The sequence below is a fragment of the Saccopteryx leptura genome, chromosome 3 (assembly GCF_036850995.1).
Source record: "Saccopteryx leptura isolate mSacLep1 chromosome 3, mSacLep1_pri_phased_curated, whole genome shotgun sequence".
Lineage (NCBI taxonomy): Eukaryota > Metazoa > Chordata > Mammalia > Chiroptera > Emballonuridae > Saccopteryx > Saccopteryx leptura.
Genome location: NC_089505.1, coordinates 140,665,694 through 140,681,009, shown reverse-complemented (window position 1 = coordinate 140,681,009; position 15,316 = coordinate 140,665,694). Strand labels below are relative to the sequence as shown.

General features: G+C 38.4%; 1 protein-coding gene across 17 annotated transcripts in view; it reads right to left on the bottom strand.

The window, feature by feature from the left end:
• Positions 1-15,316, bottom strand: part of SGIP1 (SH3GL interacting endocytic adaptor 1) — a 223,780-nt gene that overhangs the window by 117,996 nt on the left and 90,468 nt on the right. For 11 of the 17 annotated variants that reach the window (XM_066376506.1, XM_066376505.1, XM_066376507.1 and 8 more), the window contains 3 exons: positions 10,373-10,436; positions 5,712-5,736; positions 2,783-2,854 (listed from right to left, as the gene is read on the bottom strand). In XM_066376506.1, the coding sequence (XP_066232603.1) occupies positions 2,783-2,854; positions 5,712-5,736; positions 10,373-10,436 (161 nt within the window). The remainder of the gene's footprint in view (positions 1-2,782; positions 2,855-5,711; positions 5,737-10,372; positions 10,437-15,316) is intronic. The other 6 variants (XM_066376509.1, XM_066376522.1, XM_066376512.1 and 3 more) reach the window with 1 other exon arrangement.

The following is a 15,316-nucleotide window of genomic DNA, read 5'->3' as shown; positions in this document are numbered from 1 at the left end:
TGTCATCCATGGGTCCTATGGCTCCATGAAAATACATTATTGCAAGATGACTGGATATCAGCATTACTCAGTCTGGATTATCTTAAAGTTCTATTTTGGTCTCTAGTACAACCATGATATATGGCCACAAGCACTTGAGCAAGGATATGGCCTCATCCAAAGAAAAATTACCAATTAAGTTGGTAATAGAGAGTTTATTCAATAGCATTCCGGTATTTTTAGCACACAGAGCCATGATATGGCACTGAGCATTAGCAGATCTCAGGACAACACAAATTAAATGGTGACACACAAGGCTTGAAGACAGGACTTCTAATTCTGCAATCACAAATGAAGGCCACTTGGACCACACTGTGAACAGTTAACACTCAATTTAACAAATAGGTGGAAGAAGTAAGCTTTTCATGTTTGCATATAGGACCACTAGAAAACCCAATTAGAGGTAACATAGTAACCATCATCACTGGTTAATACTTACTGAATGTTGACTGAGCATTCTAAGAACCAACAACAGCTCAGTAAGAGTGACTAGTAAGGAACAATTAATGTTTGTGCCCTCCCTCTTCCTGTGCACTGCTACTGCGCTGGAATTTACAAATGCAAGAACTCTGCCAATGTTTGCACAGACCAGAACCCAAGAACATAGCTCTGTGCCCCTCTTCCTTTTTTCTGCTCCTGAAAAAGATTATATACTCAGACTACATCATTTTAATTTTTCCACATAATTGCCTTCATTGAATTAGTGCTTCACTGATATTCTTTCCACTTTGAGCAGAGGTTGTTTTAAAAACATGTCACATCAACTTTACTCCTGTAGAAGCTATCAAGCTATTGTTTTGGACATGGTCCATTAAATAATGTGCCAACTAATAATAAAAGATCTCTCCCATGGGGAATGGGCATGATTCTCTTTTTTTTGTTTGTTTTTTGTCCTGTTTGATTTCTTTTTTAATTCCTACTTTACCAATCTATTTGCATAGGTCTCTGCAAAATTCTCCAACTCTTTCTTAGAAAGCACATACAATAAATTTAATATACAAACTTAACTTACAATAATGAGAATCAAACTAAGTTTATAACAAAGAACTAAACTCATGAATTTTGTGATCACTATAGTACTACTATTTCCCTGACAATATAAATACAATGTTAAAGATGAAAAGTTCTGAATGTTCCGAATTTTCTAAATCTAGGCTAAGTGAAACTTTTCCAGTTTCCATGGAAACCAATGGAAGATTGAAATGAAGAGAAAGCAAAACCAATACAAATTTTTTTCCTTTGAAATAGAAAGATTTTATACACAAATACTAAACATAAGCAACAAATCATAACAATACATTCTTTTGGACAGATATTCAAAACACATACACTCACACACACACACACACAGCTTTCTTGGAGGAATCAGCAATTTGGCCTCCTTCACACTAGTGAATTCTCACAAATATATTTGGTTTCACAGGTGGAAATTATCCATTGAAGTTAGGCAGAGTCTGGCTGAAATTCTCTGGTGACCCCCCACAAAGAAACAATACTTCTGGTTTATCCACTTAAGCAAGTGTAGCTTATAGTGGTAATAGTGAAGGTAATGGCTTTTTCTGATTTTCAAATGGAAAACTTTGAAGAAGCAAGAAAGAAAAAAGCAAAGTGGGGAAATATCATTTGAAAACTAAGCTTAATAGTATAAATACTAGCAATAATGGCTATTCACCAATATATAAACAGTGCTTTTTCTCTTGGATTGGAGTTATACATTATTTTACTTTTTTCTTTTGTTTGTTTTCCAAAATTTTATATTTTGAATAATTAGCTTTTATAACTTGAATATATGACTGTTATTTAAAGATAATTGAGGCTCACAGCAATGTTAATCTTGTTTTAATAGATATTTTACTTTGGTAAAACTTATTATCTGTTCTCAGATAATACAATGGCCTAAATTAATAAATGTAATAAAAATTGTGTTTAATTATAAATTTATCAAAGTCCTCAATTTCCTATGGGAGTGTTCCTGTTTTCCTAGGTCAGCTCATGGCCACATGGTGATCCTTGGGTGAGAAGTGTTCAAGACACAGAATGTACTGCCTCAATATTACCCTTTTGTCACTGAGGTAGACTTGACTGACTTTGCAAATAATCTTATAGAGCAGCACTGTCTGATAGCACTGTCTGTGAAGATAAAAATGTGTGCTGTCCAATATAGTAGCCACTAGCCATAAGTCGCTATGGAATGCTTAAAATGTGAGAGTGTAACTGAGAAACTGAATATTAAATAGCCACTTGTGGCTATCATATTGAACAACACTGCTATAGTTGTTGCACAGCCTAGGCCAAGATCAACATCACTGATTCAATATCTTTTGGTGAAGTACACTGTTTCCCACAAGCCAAGGTCCTGCCAAATTCCTAATGTTACTGAGATAATGCTTATCCTAACAGATGATTACTCCATCTGTATGGTCACGCTTATATTCGAGACAAAAATTTCCTATAAATGGATTCTTTTAAAAATCTGAATACCTTTCCTTTGTCCTAGACAAAGGAAACACACATCTTTTATTCCTGATCACTCTTCGGTATATTCAGACATTAGTATATAGAGCCTACATGATTAATTTAAAAATTGGCCGAGGTATTCAAAAAGTAATTTGGAAGTAATTAAAAAGGTTCTTCTAAGGTGCAGTAAATAAATGCTATTCTATTTTTCCAAATTTCGAATTGGGATTTTACTCACTGTTTCTACAACCCTTTGGAAATTTTAAACTAAAATCTGTTTCCTTACCGAAACTTTTTTTCCTCCTTCACGTGCACACTCTGCTTTGCTATTGTAGGGTGGTTCATGTGGGCTGGGCTGCTGGAATTGATTGTTTTAATGTAGAAAAAGTTGTTAAAGGATATGTTTATTCTTCAAGACACATATAAAGAATCACATGGAATCAGCAAACATACCATAAAAGAAACAATTTCTAGGCCAAATTATAGGGCCTACCAATCTTGGCAGGGTTTCTTAAACAAAGTGTGGACTTTGGGGCCCATAATGAGGCTCTGTTCAGCAGGGCAGTGTAGCTAGGTCAGGAGAAGAAGGAAGGAGGAGGAAGCAACATCCCAGGTGCCAGGATTATGTGGGTCTAATCTTCACTCAGCCAGGACTGAATTTACAGGTAGAGGACGAACACTAGGACACACTAAGACAGAATAAAAATAGTTGTATTTCTAATCAAAGTATGAAAAGTCTAGTGCCACCATATTTTACTGTGGATCAAAGCCTTCCTGAGGTTCATCAATACATACAGCACACACAATTGACACCTCCAAATCTGGGCCCTTTCTTGCATAGCTGCTCAGGATGAGCAGAGACGGTGCCCTCAGTCTGGGTGGATGGAAATTTGAGCTGCTGAGGAAAAGTGGAAGTGTACCCTGCATGATGAGAGTTCACCTCAGGGTTAGAATGCATGGTGCACACAGCTGCCTGGAATCTCGGACGCCATGACAAACTGCGGGGAGTAGGTACACTCAACTCCGTGGGGAGCAAGGCAAGCCCGCCTTCACACGTGGAACCCTGACACACAGTCTCTGTAGATTAAACCAAAGAAGCACTGTCACCAGCATGGGCTGCACTGGACTCTGAGAAATTTAAATAAGCTTAAGTACATTGAACCTACTTTGTAGTCCTGTGTTGACAAACTCACTTATAGCCATTAAGTAGGTACACCACCACCTTTAGTTTTTAGAACTACATCAGTGAAACCATAAATTTCAACTTCAGACATTCGGAAGACAATAAGCTGGAAGCTATGTCAGCCATGTAAACGTGGACTGGTCCACAGACACAAGGTCATAAAGAAATCAATCTGAATTTGAAAGAAAATCAGGTTGAGGTCTCTAAGAACTGAATGCAAACAGAAACTTGGACCTCTAAGGCACTGGTATGACAAGGAGTTTTCAAATTTGGTGACCATAGTTCATAGGGAAACTTGGGGAACATTTCCAAATAGCAAAACTAGCAGCTGGATAACAATTTCCAGTGACCTACACCACTGCACATCCTGTCTCAGAGAACATGCGTTTATTGTGAATGTCCTCTTTATCAAATGGTTCTGCACTATTTCCTGAGAAATTGAAATGAAATAATTCTCTTTTTCTAATAATCATGACCATGGATATTTATGGCATTTCTAATTAAGAAACAAAGAGAGCACAAGTATTAATAAGTTTATATGACTTGGAATGGTGGTGGTAAGGGAGAACTCCGGTACAAAGCCCTGAGCTAGAGTTGACAAGTCCACACAGTCAGGGCCAGGCTCACTCATGCATCAGGACCTCACAGCTGCCCGCTCCATGCCAGCCCTGTATCAGGCACCTGGGGGACAGTCTACCAGAGACTGAGACCGGTGGTCCCTACAAGAGCTGAGAACAATGAGGAACAACGGGCCTCACAGAAAAGGAATGGGAGGGTGGGAAAGGCTTTAGAAAAAGGAAAAAGGACAACACTGAGGGTGGCAGAGAGAAAAAAGCAAAAAATAGCAATCCATCCCAGAGCGGCAGGGAGGGAGAGCAGAGTAGAGCTGCCAGAGCACTGCAGAGGTCAGGATGGAGGTGACAGAGAACCCAGGGCGGGGACCCAGACAGAAGCAGAGAGTACCCGAGACAGTTAACAAGAGCGCTCTGAGCCAGAAGCAAGAGGTAAGGAGAAGCTGAGTCTTCCGGGTCTTTTTCCCCTGCTGAATAGAGCCTTGATTATAGTGTGACCCAATGTCTGGTCAATTTCAGTCTATTTTCTTAACAGTTCATGGCAAGAACTACATGAATGCAAAAGGCACCCCAAAGCTAAGAACCTTGAGTCAAGTGTGGGAGAAAAACTCCCACTATAGCTGCAATTAACAACCCAATGTAGGTATAAAATAATAAAGGGTGATTAAAAAAAATTTTTTTTAACCACCAGATTTATTTTAGTTCCCACTCCAGCCCAATGAGCCTAATGTGAGTCCTTAATTTTCCTCCCAGTAACAGCTGTTCTTTTGAACCTTCTGAATAAGCATCTGATTTTGATTTGAAGGAAGTCATTTCAGAAGTGGGTGCAGACTCCCATAAGCGCAACTCGGATAAACCCAAGCCAAGGCACCAGACTTCTTTAAAAGTCAAGAAATCTGGCTACCAGCAAAGAGTCAGAGTTACTGTTAAATTTAAACCCAGGGGACACATTTTCCTTTTTCAGCCTGTAAATTCAGACATCAGTGGTTTCAAGACCATTCCCTACTTGTGAATTTAATATAGAAAATGCATCTGCAGCTCAACTACGAAAGAGGAAAAGCTTCTTTCAAGTTTATTGGATCTCAGCTCCATTATGACTCTGTGGCCTCTGTTGGAGAAAAACATTCTCACATAATGAGCTTTTATATCATTAAATTGGAAATGAAATAACAGTTGATGGTAGCAGCCCCTTCAGGAACTGTCTGGTTTTTGACCCACCATATTGATGACTAGTTTGCTTGCCTAATCTGGGGCAGGGTTTTAAATACAATAAATTTAACCTGACCAAGATTACATGGATGTTCCATGCAATTACAACAGATTATAACAGTGAGAGCTCTGAAAAGTTTTAAAGTTATTTTTTCCCTTCAAAAAAGAAATAAGAAATGGGATTTTGAGAAATTTAAATATAGCATATATTGAAGTGCAAACTTACTAAAAATTATCATTTAAATACTTACAATTCCATCTCTATCTGGTGAACCTCTGTAACAAAAAGAAATGTGTAGCTATTAGGAAAATGAATCATTCTTGCTACATAGACTAAAGTAGAACAAGAAGAAACGTTAACTACCCCTCTCCCGTCTTCCCACGCCAGTATCCTATCTAATGCAAACTAAATCAAAACAAATTGGTCCAGTGGCATTTGAGTGTGGAGTGTGTGTATGCATGTGTGGGACGGAGATTCCCATTAAAATCTGAAGTCCAAAAGGCACAAGTTGCTGGAGCAGTATTTTGGTCCCCTTTTGTGAGGAGAGCTCATTAAGCGGCTGTCCCGGTCTAGATGGCTCCATTTAAAGCTACCACAGGGAATATAAACTAATTTGTTCTCTCTCATCTTCTCTCCTGTGAGTGGTCTTGAATCTCTCCTATAAGAAGGAACTTCTACATTATTGTTCAAGTTACTCTGAGAATCTATATTTTCAACCATATGTCTGTATTTATTGTTCCTTTGATTATAGGAAAGTAGAAAATGGAGGGTGATGTTTTCTAAGGGCTCCCTCTGATAACTGAAAAGTAGTTTGTCTATGGTGGCACTATGCTACGGTGCTTAGGAGGAAGGACTTTAGAATAGGATGAATCTGAATGTCCAGACTCCACCACTTATTAGCTCTGTGACCTTCAACACATTTCTTACCCTCTCTAAGCCAATTTCAATAAAATAATGTATTAAAAGAACCTATACTAGTTCCTCACACATAGTAAGTATTCAAAAATGTTGGCTATAATTTTTTTCCTCTTCACTAGAAACACAACACTGTCCACTTGCAGCCACATTAGACTTTGTAGCAGTAGAAGAAGGGTCTAACTATTGTTATTTTGAAAAACAACTGGAGGAGCCGGCGAGGAAGGAAGAAGTAACAAAGTGGTCACTGTAACTTTGTAACTTCTTATTTTAATTCACTCTGTAGGAAGTTAGAAAAATGTTATTCCATAAACATAGAGAGCAAATTATGCTTAGTGGAGATCTGCATTATCTGGAAGAAAACCTTAAATGTTTGCAATGGACTGAGAAATCTTGAGCAGTTTAGAGTGGTTGGAACTGTTCTTTAGGAGGTAATGACATTTTTTATTGCTTCATAGGGTGGGGCAGAGAGAGACATGCAGAGAATGAGTGGGACATCTTCTGGGCTCCAAGATGTGACTCCCCTTCTCCACCAACACCTCCTTCTAAATTAGCAGAATATTTTTACCTGGATTACAAAACACTTGATGGAGGTGCATAATTTTTCATAACCTGTCTGTGTTCGTGAGGATACAAGGGCTAGGAGCAGAGAGGACACTGATATTAAAAGACCATGGGAATTGAAAGAAATCTTAGGGTCTTTGGACATTCCCTGGCTATGGGAATTAGTTGGTTTAAAGAATTTAATCTAAAACAGAGAGATAGGAAGAGTCTTAAGTGATAAAAGTTATAATTCGTTGAACAAATAGTGAGTACTTATATACGGGGCCAGGCACGAGGCTAGGATCTGAGGATAAAAATAATGAAGACATATTTATCATAGAAAGAATGAGTCAGGCAAGTAACTCCAGTGAGTTATCATGGCCACATTAAGCTCAGGTTGGCAGGAAAGCACAAAAGAAAGGTACCAATTCACACTCTTGAAAACCAACTTTTCTTTTCAGAACTATAAACTGTAAAAAATGAGCACCTATTATTAGAATCCTAGCTTTTGCTAAAGGAATTGAGAAATAGGTGATTGTATCTTCTGCATAGGCTATATCCAGAGGCACTGACCCTTGTCAGGGTGTTTTGGGGTAGCAAGTACTAGATGTGGAGAAGACAAGTCTCTGGAGATAGGCCTGGCCATGGTGTCGCTCACTATTCATTCAGATACAAGTGTGTATCTATAAGAGATCTTACATGTAAGGCAACTTGATCTCAAACATATTGCAGCTATAAGGATGGCATTTCAAAAAAGTTTTTTTAAGTGAGAGGAGAGGAGATACACAAACTCTTGCATGCACCCCAACCAGGATCCACCTGGCAACCCCCATCTGAAGCTGATGCTCAAATCAACCAAGCTATCCTCAGCACCTGACGTGACACTCAAACCAATCAAGCCACTGGACTGGCTGCAGGAGGGGCAGAGGGAGGGAAGGGGTAGAGGGAAGGGAAGAGAAGCAGATGGTCACTTCTCGTGTGTGCCCTCACCAGGGATTGAACCCGGGACTTCTGCATGCTGGCTGATGCTGTATCCACTGAGCCAACCGGCTAGGATGCATTTCAAAAATTTTAATCAGAAAAACTAATTGTGTATAGCAGCCTTGATGTCCTCTTCTGAGCCTTTGTCTTATCCATTTGTGGAAATGGAGTTGGTGTTTCCTAGTTTGGTGGCAGCAAGCATGACAGTTAAGAGCACTAGCTCTAGTGCCAGACTGCCTGGGTTCAATCAACCTAGATTTCCTTGTTGTATAATCTTGGGCAAGTCACTTCATCCTTTTGTGTCTCAGTTTCCTCATCTACAAAATGGTCATGATAATACTGTATACATATACCCCATGGGACAATTAGAGGATTCAATGACTTAATACAAGAGCCTGAAATAGCACCTAGAACATAATAAATACTCATTAAATGTAATCTAGAATAAAATTGCTGTATAATATGATCTACTCCCTACGATGGGGAGTAGAGAGATTTTAGCAACCTTAAACACTTGGGCATATATGCTCAAATTATTTTTTAACCTTTCTTATGAAATTTCACATTTTATTTTAAAATATTTTTTTAAAATTTAATAGCAGACCCATTATATTGACTGACTTATATTTTAAAAATAATCATCATGGACCCTTTGTCTCTGTTTTTAAAAAAAAAAAGCCAGTTGCTTTTTGCAACTACTGTCTTTTTTCTGTTACTCTCCTATTGGCCTTGATTATAATTTTGCCCATCCATTCCTTTTCTTCTGGGTGATAAAAGCATAGGTATTTGATTCTGTACTAGCATACTGGTTTCAAGTCTTATTTTCTGGGTAGCCTTCAGCAAGTTACTTACTTAATCTCTCTTGGCATTGATTTCTCATCTCTAAAACTGAGGTATGACCTCTAAGCTCACTGAATTACTGTGAGGATTAAATGGGATATCAGTACATACACTATGTCCCCTGCACAGGGCCTGCCACTTAGTACAGGCTCTTTCCTTCCCTCTCTACCAAGCACTGGAATGACGACAAATCAGGAAGCTCTGGTCCTAACCTCACTCTGTAACTAAGGAGGTTCAATCAACTGAAATTGAAGACGGGTGGCCCCAGCAGGTGGCTTGGCAACCCTGAGGAAGCTACAACCTGGAAACGGTTAGCATCCACGAAGTTTCAATGACAGCAAGTTAACATAAGCATTACCTAAAGTGGAGGAAACAGCGAATTCCCAGAGCATTTTGCCAATCTTTTGCAAGAATGATACATGACCCAATTAGAGATCAGGGGCTCATGAAAAGGCAAGGCTTGCACTAAACTGTTGGTCTTTTGACCATCACTGCCAGTGAAACCAATTAATGGCTAATTTGCTATCACAAAAGTATTTGGGGGTGCTCCAATAAGTTAAGGAGACATGCTTGGGATTCAACAAGCAAATGTCTATTGGAGTACTTCAGAGAGATATTGGGCATCTACCCAAAGCCAGGAGGAAAATTCCTTATTTTCATACCTTTAGAAATGAGGATGGAAGAGCAGTGCTTTGGCCACATGCAAATTAGCTCAGCCTGCTCTGGGGTGGTTGTTTGACTCTTTTCTTTCTTGAGGGAGACTTTTTTCCATTTTAATTTTTTTCACACCACAGAGATATGTGTGATCAATGACAGATACTGCCTTCAAAGAATAATAGATTTGGTTTCTGCTGATGACGTTCTCCTGATATATGTCTAATGATGTCCTACACAATCCATGGCACATTGCAGGTGACAACAGATGCTGCTGACAGACCGGTACAGCGTCTGGCTCTTTTGGGAGATTAGATTCCAGGTAGAGCACACTGAGGCCGAGAAAAGGACAAGTGTATTCACAGGGCTGTGGGCATGCTGGCAATGCTGGAAACAGAACCCGGGGCTGCAGGTTCCACTGAAAGAACCATCACTTGTTTTGGGGGTTGTTTAGAAAATGGCAGTTTCTTAAGGAACAATAGTAATTGTGTCATCCTCAAAAAAAAAAAATCCTAATTCAAAACTGATAAGACTAAATGTAATGTCCATGAAATAATTATTTACCAAAAGAAATATTTGATATCTAGATTAAGATTTTATATCTAGATTATACAATAGGTTTTATTTCCCCCCAATCCTTTATACTCTCTGGCTTAAAAACTTTCAAGGCTTCAAGGTCGCCCACTGCCTGCAGAAGGAAGCCCAGACTTCGCAGCCTGGCACTTGCAAGCTGGCCCTGCTCTACCTTCCAGACTTGCCTCCAATTACCATCTTTACATGTAGCTGACAGGCAGGCAAACTGTGCTACTTATCTCCTCCTGAATACCAGTTGATTGCTAAACAGTTACAGTTTACCCAGAAACAAAATATGTAGTATACAATACCTAGAGAAACACTGTGTACTCTAAAAGAGACAATAACAACAGCATCTTTTATATAAATAGCTTCTTAGAGGCAGCAAACTTTTAAAGTACTTACGTAGAATCAGTGTCCTTTTCTTTCTTCCGTATTCCAAAGGCCTTTCTTGTACGTTTTTTCAATCCTGTGGGAAAACAACAAAGGGTCAGAGAAATCTAATACTTTCTCTTTGAGTGTTAGTGACAAAATTCACATGAACATATTTTAAAAGTTGCAACACAGCCCTTAAATCTGAATGTTCAAAAAGTGCTGAAAGTTTCTTCCACTGGATGTATATGGATATGTGTGTATGTGCATATGATTCACTATTATATTTTTCAACAGATGTCTATCAATGATTTGATGTTCTAAGTTCTGAGCACCGTAAGCAACATAAGAATGAAAAGGAGATCAGGGCATGGTACAGAAAAGATTGCAAGGTTTTCTTAGAATACTATTATTATAGACACTGGCAAGAAACCGAATTACAGATTTAGAAGAATAAAAATTTCCAGGTAACACATATTCTTGAGACTTGGCTAATTCCAAGACACAGATTATGTAAACCATACCAAGAGAGCTACACTGACCTGATACATCTTTGTTTCCTGTAGTCCCATCTCATCATTTTCTATGTCCTCAATTCTGGGGCTAGATTGAGTTATTAGCCAGTGTTTTGAATATACTCCAACATCTGTACTCCAGTATCTCTTTCTCCCTTATGTGATCCTTCCCTCTGGTTGAAATGCTTTTCCTATTTTGTTGATATTTAGAATTTTGATTCATCCTTCAAGGCCCAGCCAAATGTCACCTCCTCAGTGAAGACCCTAATGGTGTTAAGAAACTGACTATTCTGTGCTTCCCCCAAATGTTGCTGTTTATGTATATTGTAATATATCAGACTGTTCTAATAAAAATAGTTTCTGTGTCAGTGTCTCTGATAGGCTGTCAGCTTTTCTATGACAGAGACCAAGGTTTCCATATTTGTATGTCTTTCAAACCTAGTATAATTACTAGGTAATATTTATTGATTTAAAATATCTTCCTAGAAGCATCATCCATAATTGGGATAAGAAGGTTCCTTTCTTCTATCCTGTATATACAAGCCCAGTCTTGTTGTCAAGACTGTTTGAGATTCCCATTCCCTACATGATCCATAATCACATCTGAGACTTGTGTTTCTTATGTTAAGTTAGTATTAATTATTCAAACATGCTAAACGCCTATATATTCAAAAACCTTAGTTTTTTTTTTTTCTGGTGGTTTGGAAAGTTTTCTTGACAAATTGGAGTGGGAAAATCACTGACTTTCAGAGTTGGTTGGCACTACCAGGTGGAACAAAGAGATAAACAATGACAGAATGAGTGATTTGATGACACCTTGTTCCAAAACATGTGAGTCAGCCCAAACCGCTCAGATTATTTGAGTCATTCATTATTTGGCTTTAAGGGTACTACTCAAATATAATCTGCAAAATGTCTTTGTTCACCAATTTTGCATTTCATATAAGACATTTAGATCTTTAAAAATCTCAATGTTTGTTAAAAAAAAACAATCAAAAAGAACAACAACAAAAAAACTTTCTCCCACATCCACATAAAACTATTCTTCTTTCTCTCCACAGGAGGAGTTTATAGGAAAACAAAGTTATTGACATTTAAAAAGCGACTCATCCATAAAATTTAGAAACACCTTCCCTCTGTTCATTTTTAACTTTGATTGTTAAAAACTTTCTTTTTTCTAGCCTCTAATTGTCTTGTCTCTTCATAGTCACAAAGTCTCAGTTATAATAATCATTTTCTGTTTAAATTTTCCTGGGCTTCGAGTGTCTTAATTGGCTTCTCCCTCCTTCTAATTTAGCTTTGGATTTATAATGAATGCTATCTTCACCAATCACTACTGGTTTTTATAGGACCACAAAACTTGCTATTATTATCCCATGTTTTCAAACCACTTTATTTTTTGTAAATTCATCATGATTAAAAAATAGCATGCCCTACCAAATAGATCAGAAGATACGTGCAAATTCCAGTAATTCTTATATTAAATTAGTAACAGAGCGGGCAATAGTTTTCCATGGACTGTCCTGTTTTTGACCATCAATTTGGATAATAGCCAATATAAACAAGGTCATGAACGTCATGAGTTGTCCATTTTCTTTTTTTTTTTTTTTCTGAAGCTGGAGACGGGGAGAGACAGTCAGACAGACTCCCGCATGCGCCCGACCGGGATCCACCCGGCACGCCCACCAGGGGCGATGCTCTGCCCACCAGGGGGCGATGCTCTGCCCCTCCGGGGCTTCGCTCTGGTGCGACCAGAGCCACTCTAGCGCCTGGGGCAGAGGCCAAGGAGCCATCCCCAGCGCCCGGGCCATCTTTGCTCCAATGGAGCCTGGGCTGCGGGAGGGGAAGAGAGAGACAGAGAGGAAGGGGGGCGGGTGGAGAAGCAGATGGGCGCTTCTCCTATGTGCCCTGGCCGGGAATCGAACCCGGGTCCCCCGCACGCCAGGCCGACGCTCTACCACTGAGCCAACCAGCCAGGGCCGAGTTGTCCATTTTCTAGTGAAAAGTGCACTGGATTAGGATTCAGGAGACATAGAGTCCGTTTCTAGGATTATTTCTAATTGTGAAGCTGAATACAAGTTACAGTCTTTTTGGATCTTGATCTTTCAGTCTATAACAAATCAGACAATAATAAAGGATAAAATAATTTGTACATGTTCCCAAAATGCTATCCTGATCTGTAGCTTTAGTTTCATTAAAAGTTATATCCCCCACACATAGAATACAGCTATATATGGAATGCATAAAAGAATGCACAAAGATGTGACATTCTAGAAAACAAAAACTAATCCAATTGTTGAAAAACAAAAATCATTTAGGCTCTGGCTAGGTAGCTCAGGTAGTTAGAATGTCATCCTTATGTGCCAAGGTTGCTGGTTTGATTGCCAGTTAGGACACATACAAGAATCAACCAATGAATGGATTAATAACTGGAACAACAAATCAATTTTTTCTCTATCTCTGTCTCTTCCTCTCTTTATAAAATCAATTTTAAAAATCCTTGAAAATGCTTTCTCCCCTAAAAAGAGGAAAAGATTTGGAAAGTTTAGGAAAGTATGAAGAAAACTCTGAAACACTAAAGCAAACAAAATTATAAAATGCAAAACTCATTCATATTTTAGCAGCTGTTTGAGAAGATGCAGGAAGAAACAATTGTACCAACTGTGTTAAAAGTGAATGGAGAGTTGTGGACGTGTCTTTTGAGAGTTTATTTTAAAAACTCAAAGAAATTTTTTGGAAAAAGCAACAATGGCCAAAGACTTTATAGAAATACCAAGTTTAAGACACTATAGATGATAATCTGACAAGCATAAAAAAAAAATCAACTCCCCACTGTATCTAATGATTCTTTATTTCTGACTCCAGAACTCCATGAAAAATTTAGTCATTGTCCACAGTGTAATTTTTTTCTGGGCTGGGTTGTGAAATTTTTGTCAACTATTCTTTACCAAAAATGGGAGAAAAAATAGTGTTTTTGAGAAATAAGTAACTTTTCCCTTGGCGATATCAAAACAGAGAGCTCTAAAGGGAAAATTAATTATTGTTTTGATGATCCCAGACAAGAATGGTTCTCTCCCAAGCTGTGGGACTGAGAACATCTCCCTGTGTGCACCCGGAGTGGCTGTCTGAGGTCAGCCACACAGGAGTCGGGCCTGTGCCTCTAGCTTCTCTCCACTTAATTTAGATTCTTCTATCCTCCTTTGGAATTATGGGAGAAGCTAATCAAGTCTAAGAATAACAACAACAAAAATAAAATGGACTGATTTTTAAGAGGGTAGGAAAGCTTATTTCAAAATAAGCAGCCCTAGTTGTGACATTATAATGAAGTAAAGGAATAAATGTAGACACGGACAACAGCAACGTCTCTCTCTCTCTATCTCCCTCTCTTTCTCACATACGCGCACATATGCAGTATAAAGACATTTCATTATTTTAACACTACTAGCTATCATTACTGAGGTCTTATCTATTGGCCAAGTACCAGTTGCTTTGCATGATTGTCTCATTTAATTCTCTTACAAACCTGTGAAAAAGTGGATGTTTTCATCTCAAGTGATGACCCTAAGGGTTTGCCTAAATCAGGATTTATCATCACCATCTCCAGGGATGAAACTGGAGGCCCCTCTTTCACCACTGCTCCCCCAGCTGTTTCAGTTCCTCAGGACCTGTCCCCGTTTCCTCTACACCCTCTCCCTGGAACAACTTCATCCACTCGCATGGTTTCATTTGCTATCTGTATGAAGATGAATCGTGGGTGTACAGGTGGGCCCAGTACTACCTTATGAGCTTTCTGAATAACAGTATATTTTCTCATCACCAGGCTTTAATAAATAGACATTATATTTTTTCAAAAGCCTTTATACTCTGTTTATTTTATATATAATCAAACCTATGAAGGTATGCCCAACTATTTACTTAGTTTAAAATTATTTTCTAAATATAATAACCCTTAAAATGAAATCATTCTTCATCAACTGATGGATATTTAAACTAATGTTGTATACCCATACCATAAATACCTTTCTGCCGTAAAAAAAAAAAGAATGAAGAACTGATATATGCTATGGCATGTGACATGAATGAACCTTGAAAATATTATGCTAAGTGGGAAAAAACATATAAAAAGCCATATATTGTTTGATTTTAGTTATATAACATTTCCAAAGTAGGATGCTTTCATTGATACAGAAAGCAGATTAGCGGTTGCCAGGGTGGAGGGAGTCACAGGGAGTAAATGCTTCATAGATACAAGGGTGATACAAAGTTCTGGAACTAGGCACTGCTGATGGTTACACAGCATTGACACTGTACTAAATATCACTGAATTGCATACTTTAAAATGGCCAAAATGGGAAATTTTATGTTATTTGTATTTTACACCACATACACACACACACACGCACACACGCACACACATACACACACACAGAATAGCTCAAGCCAGATTTTTCTGTGACAGGAG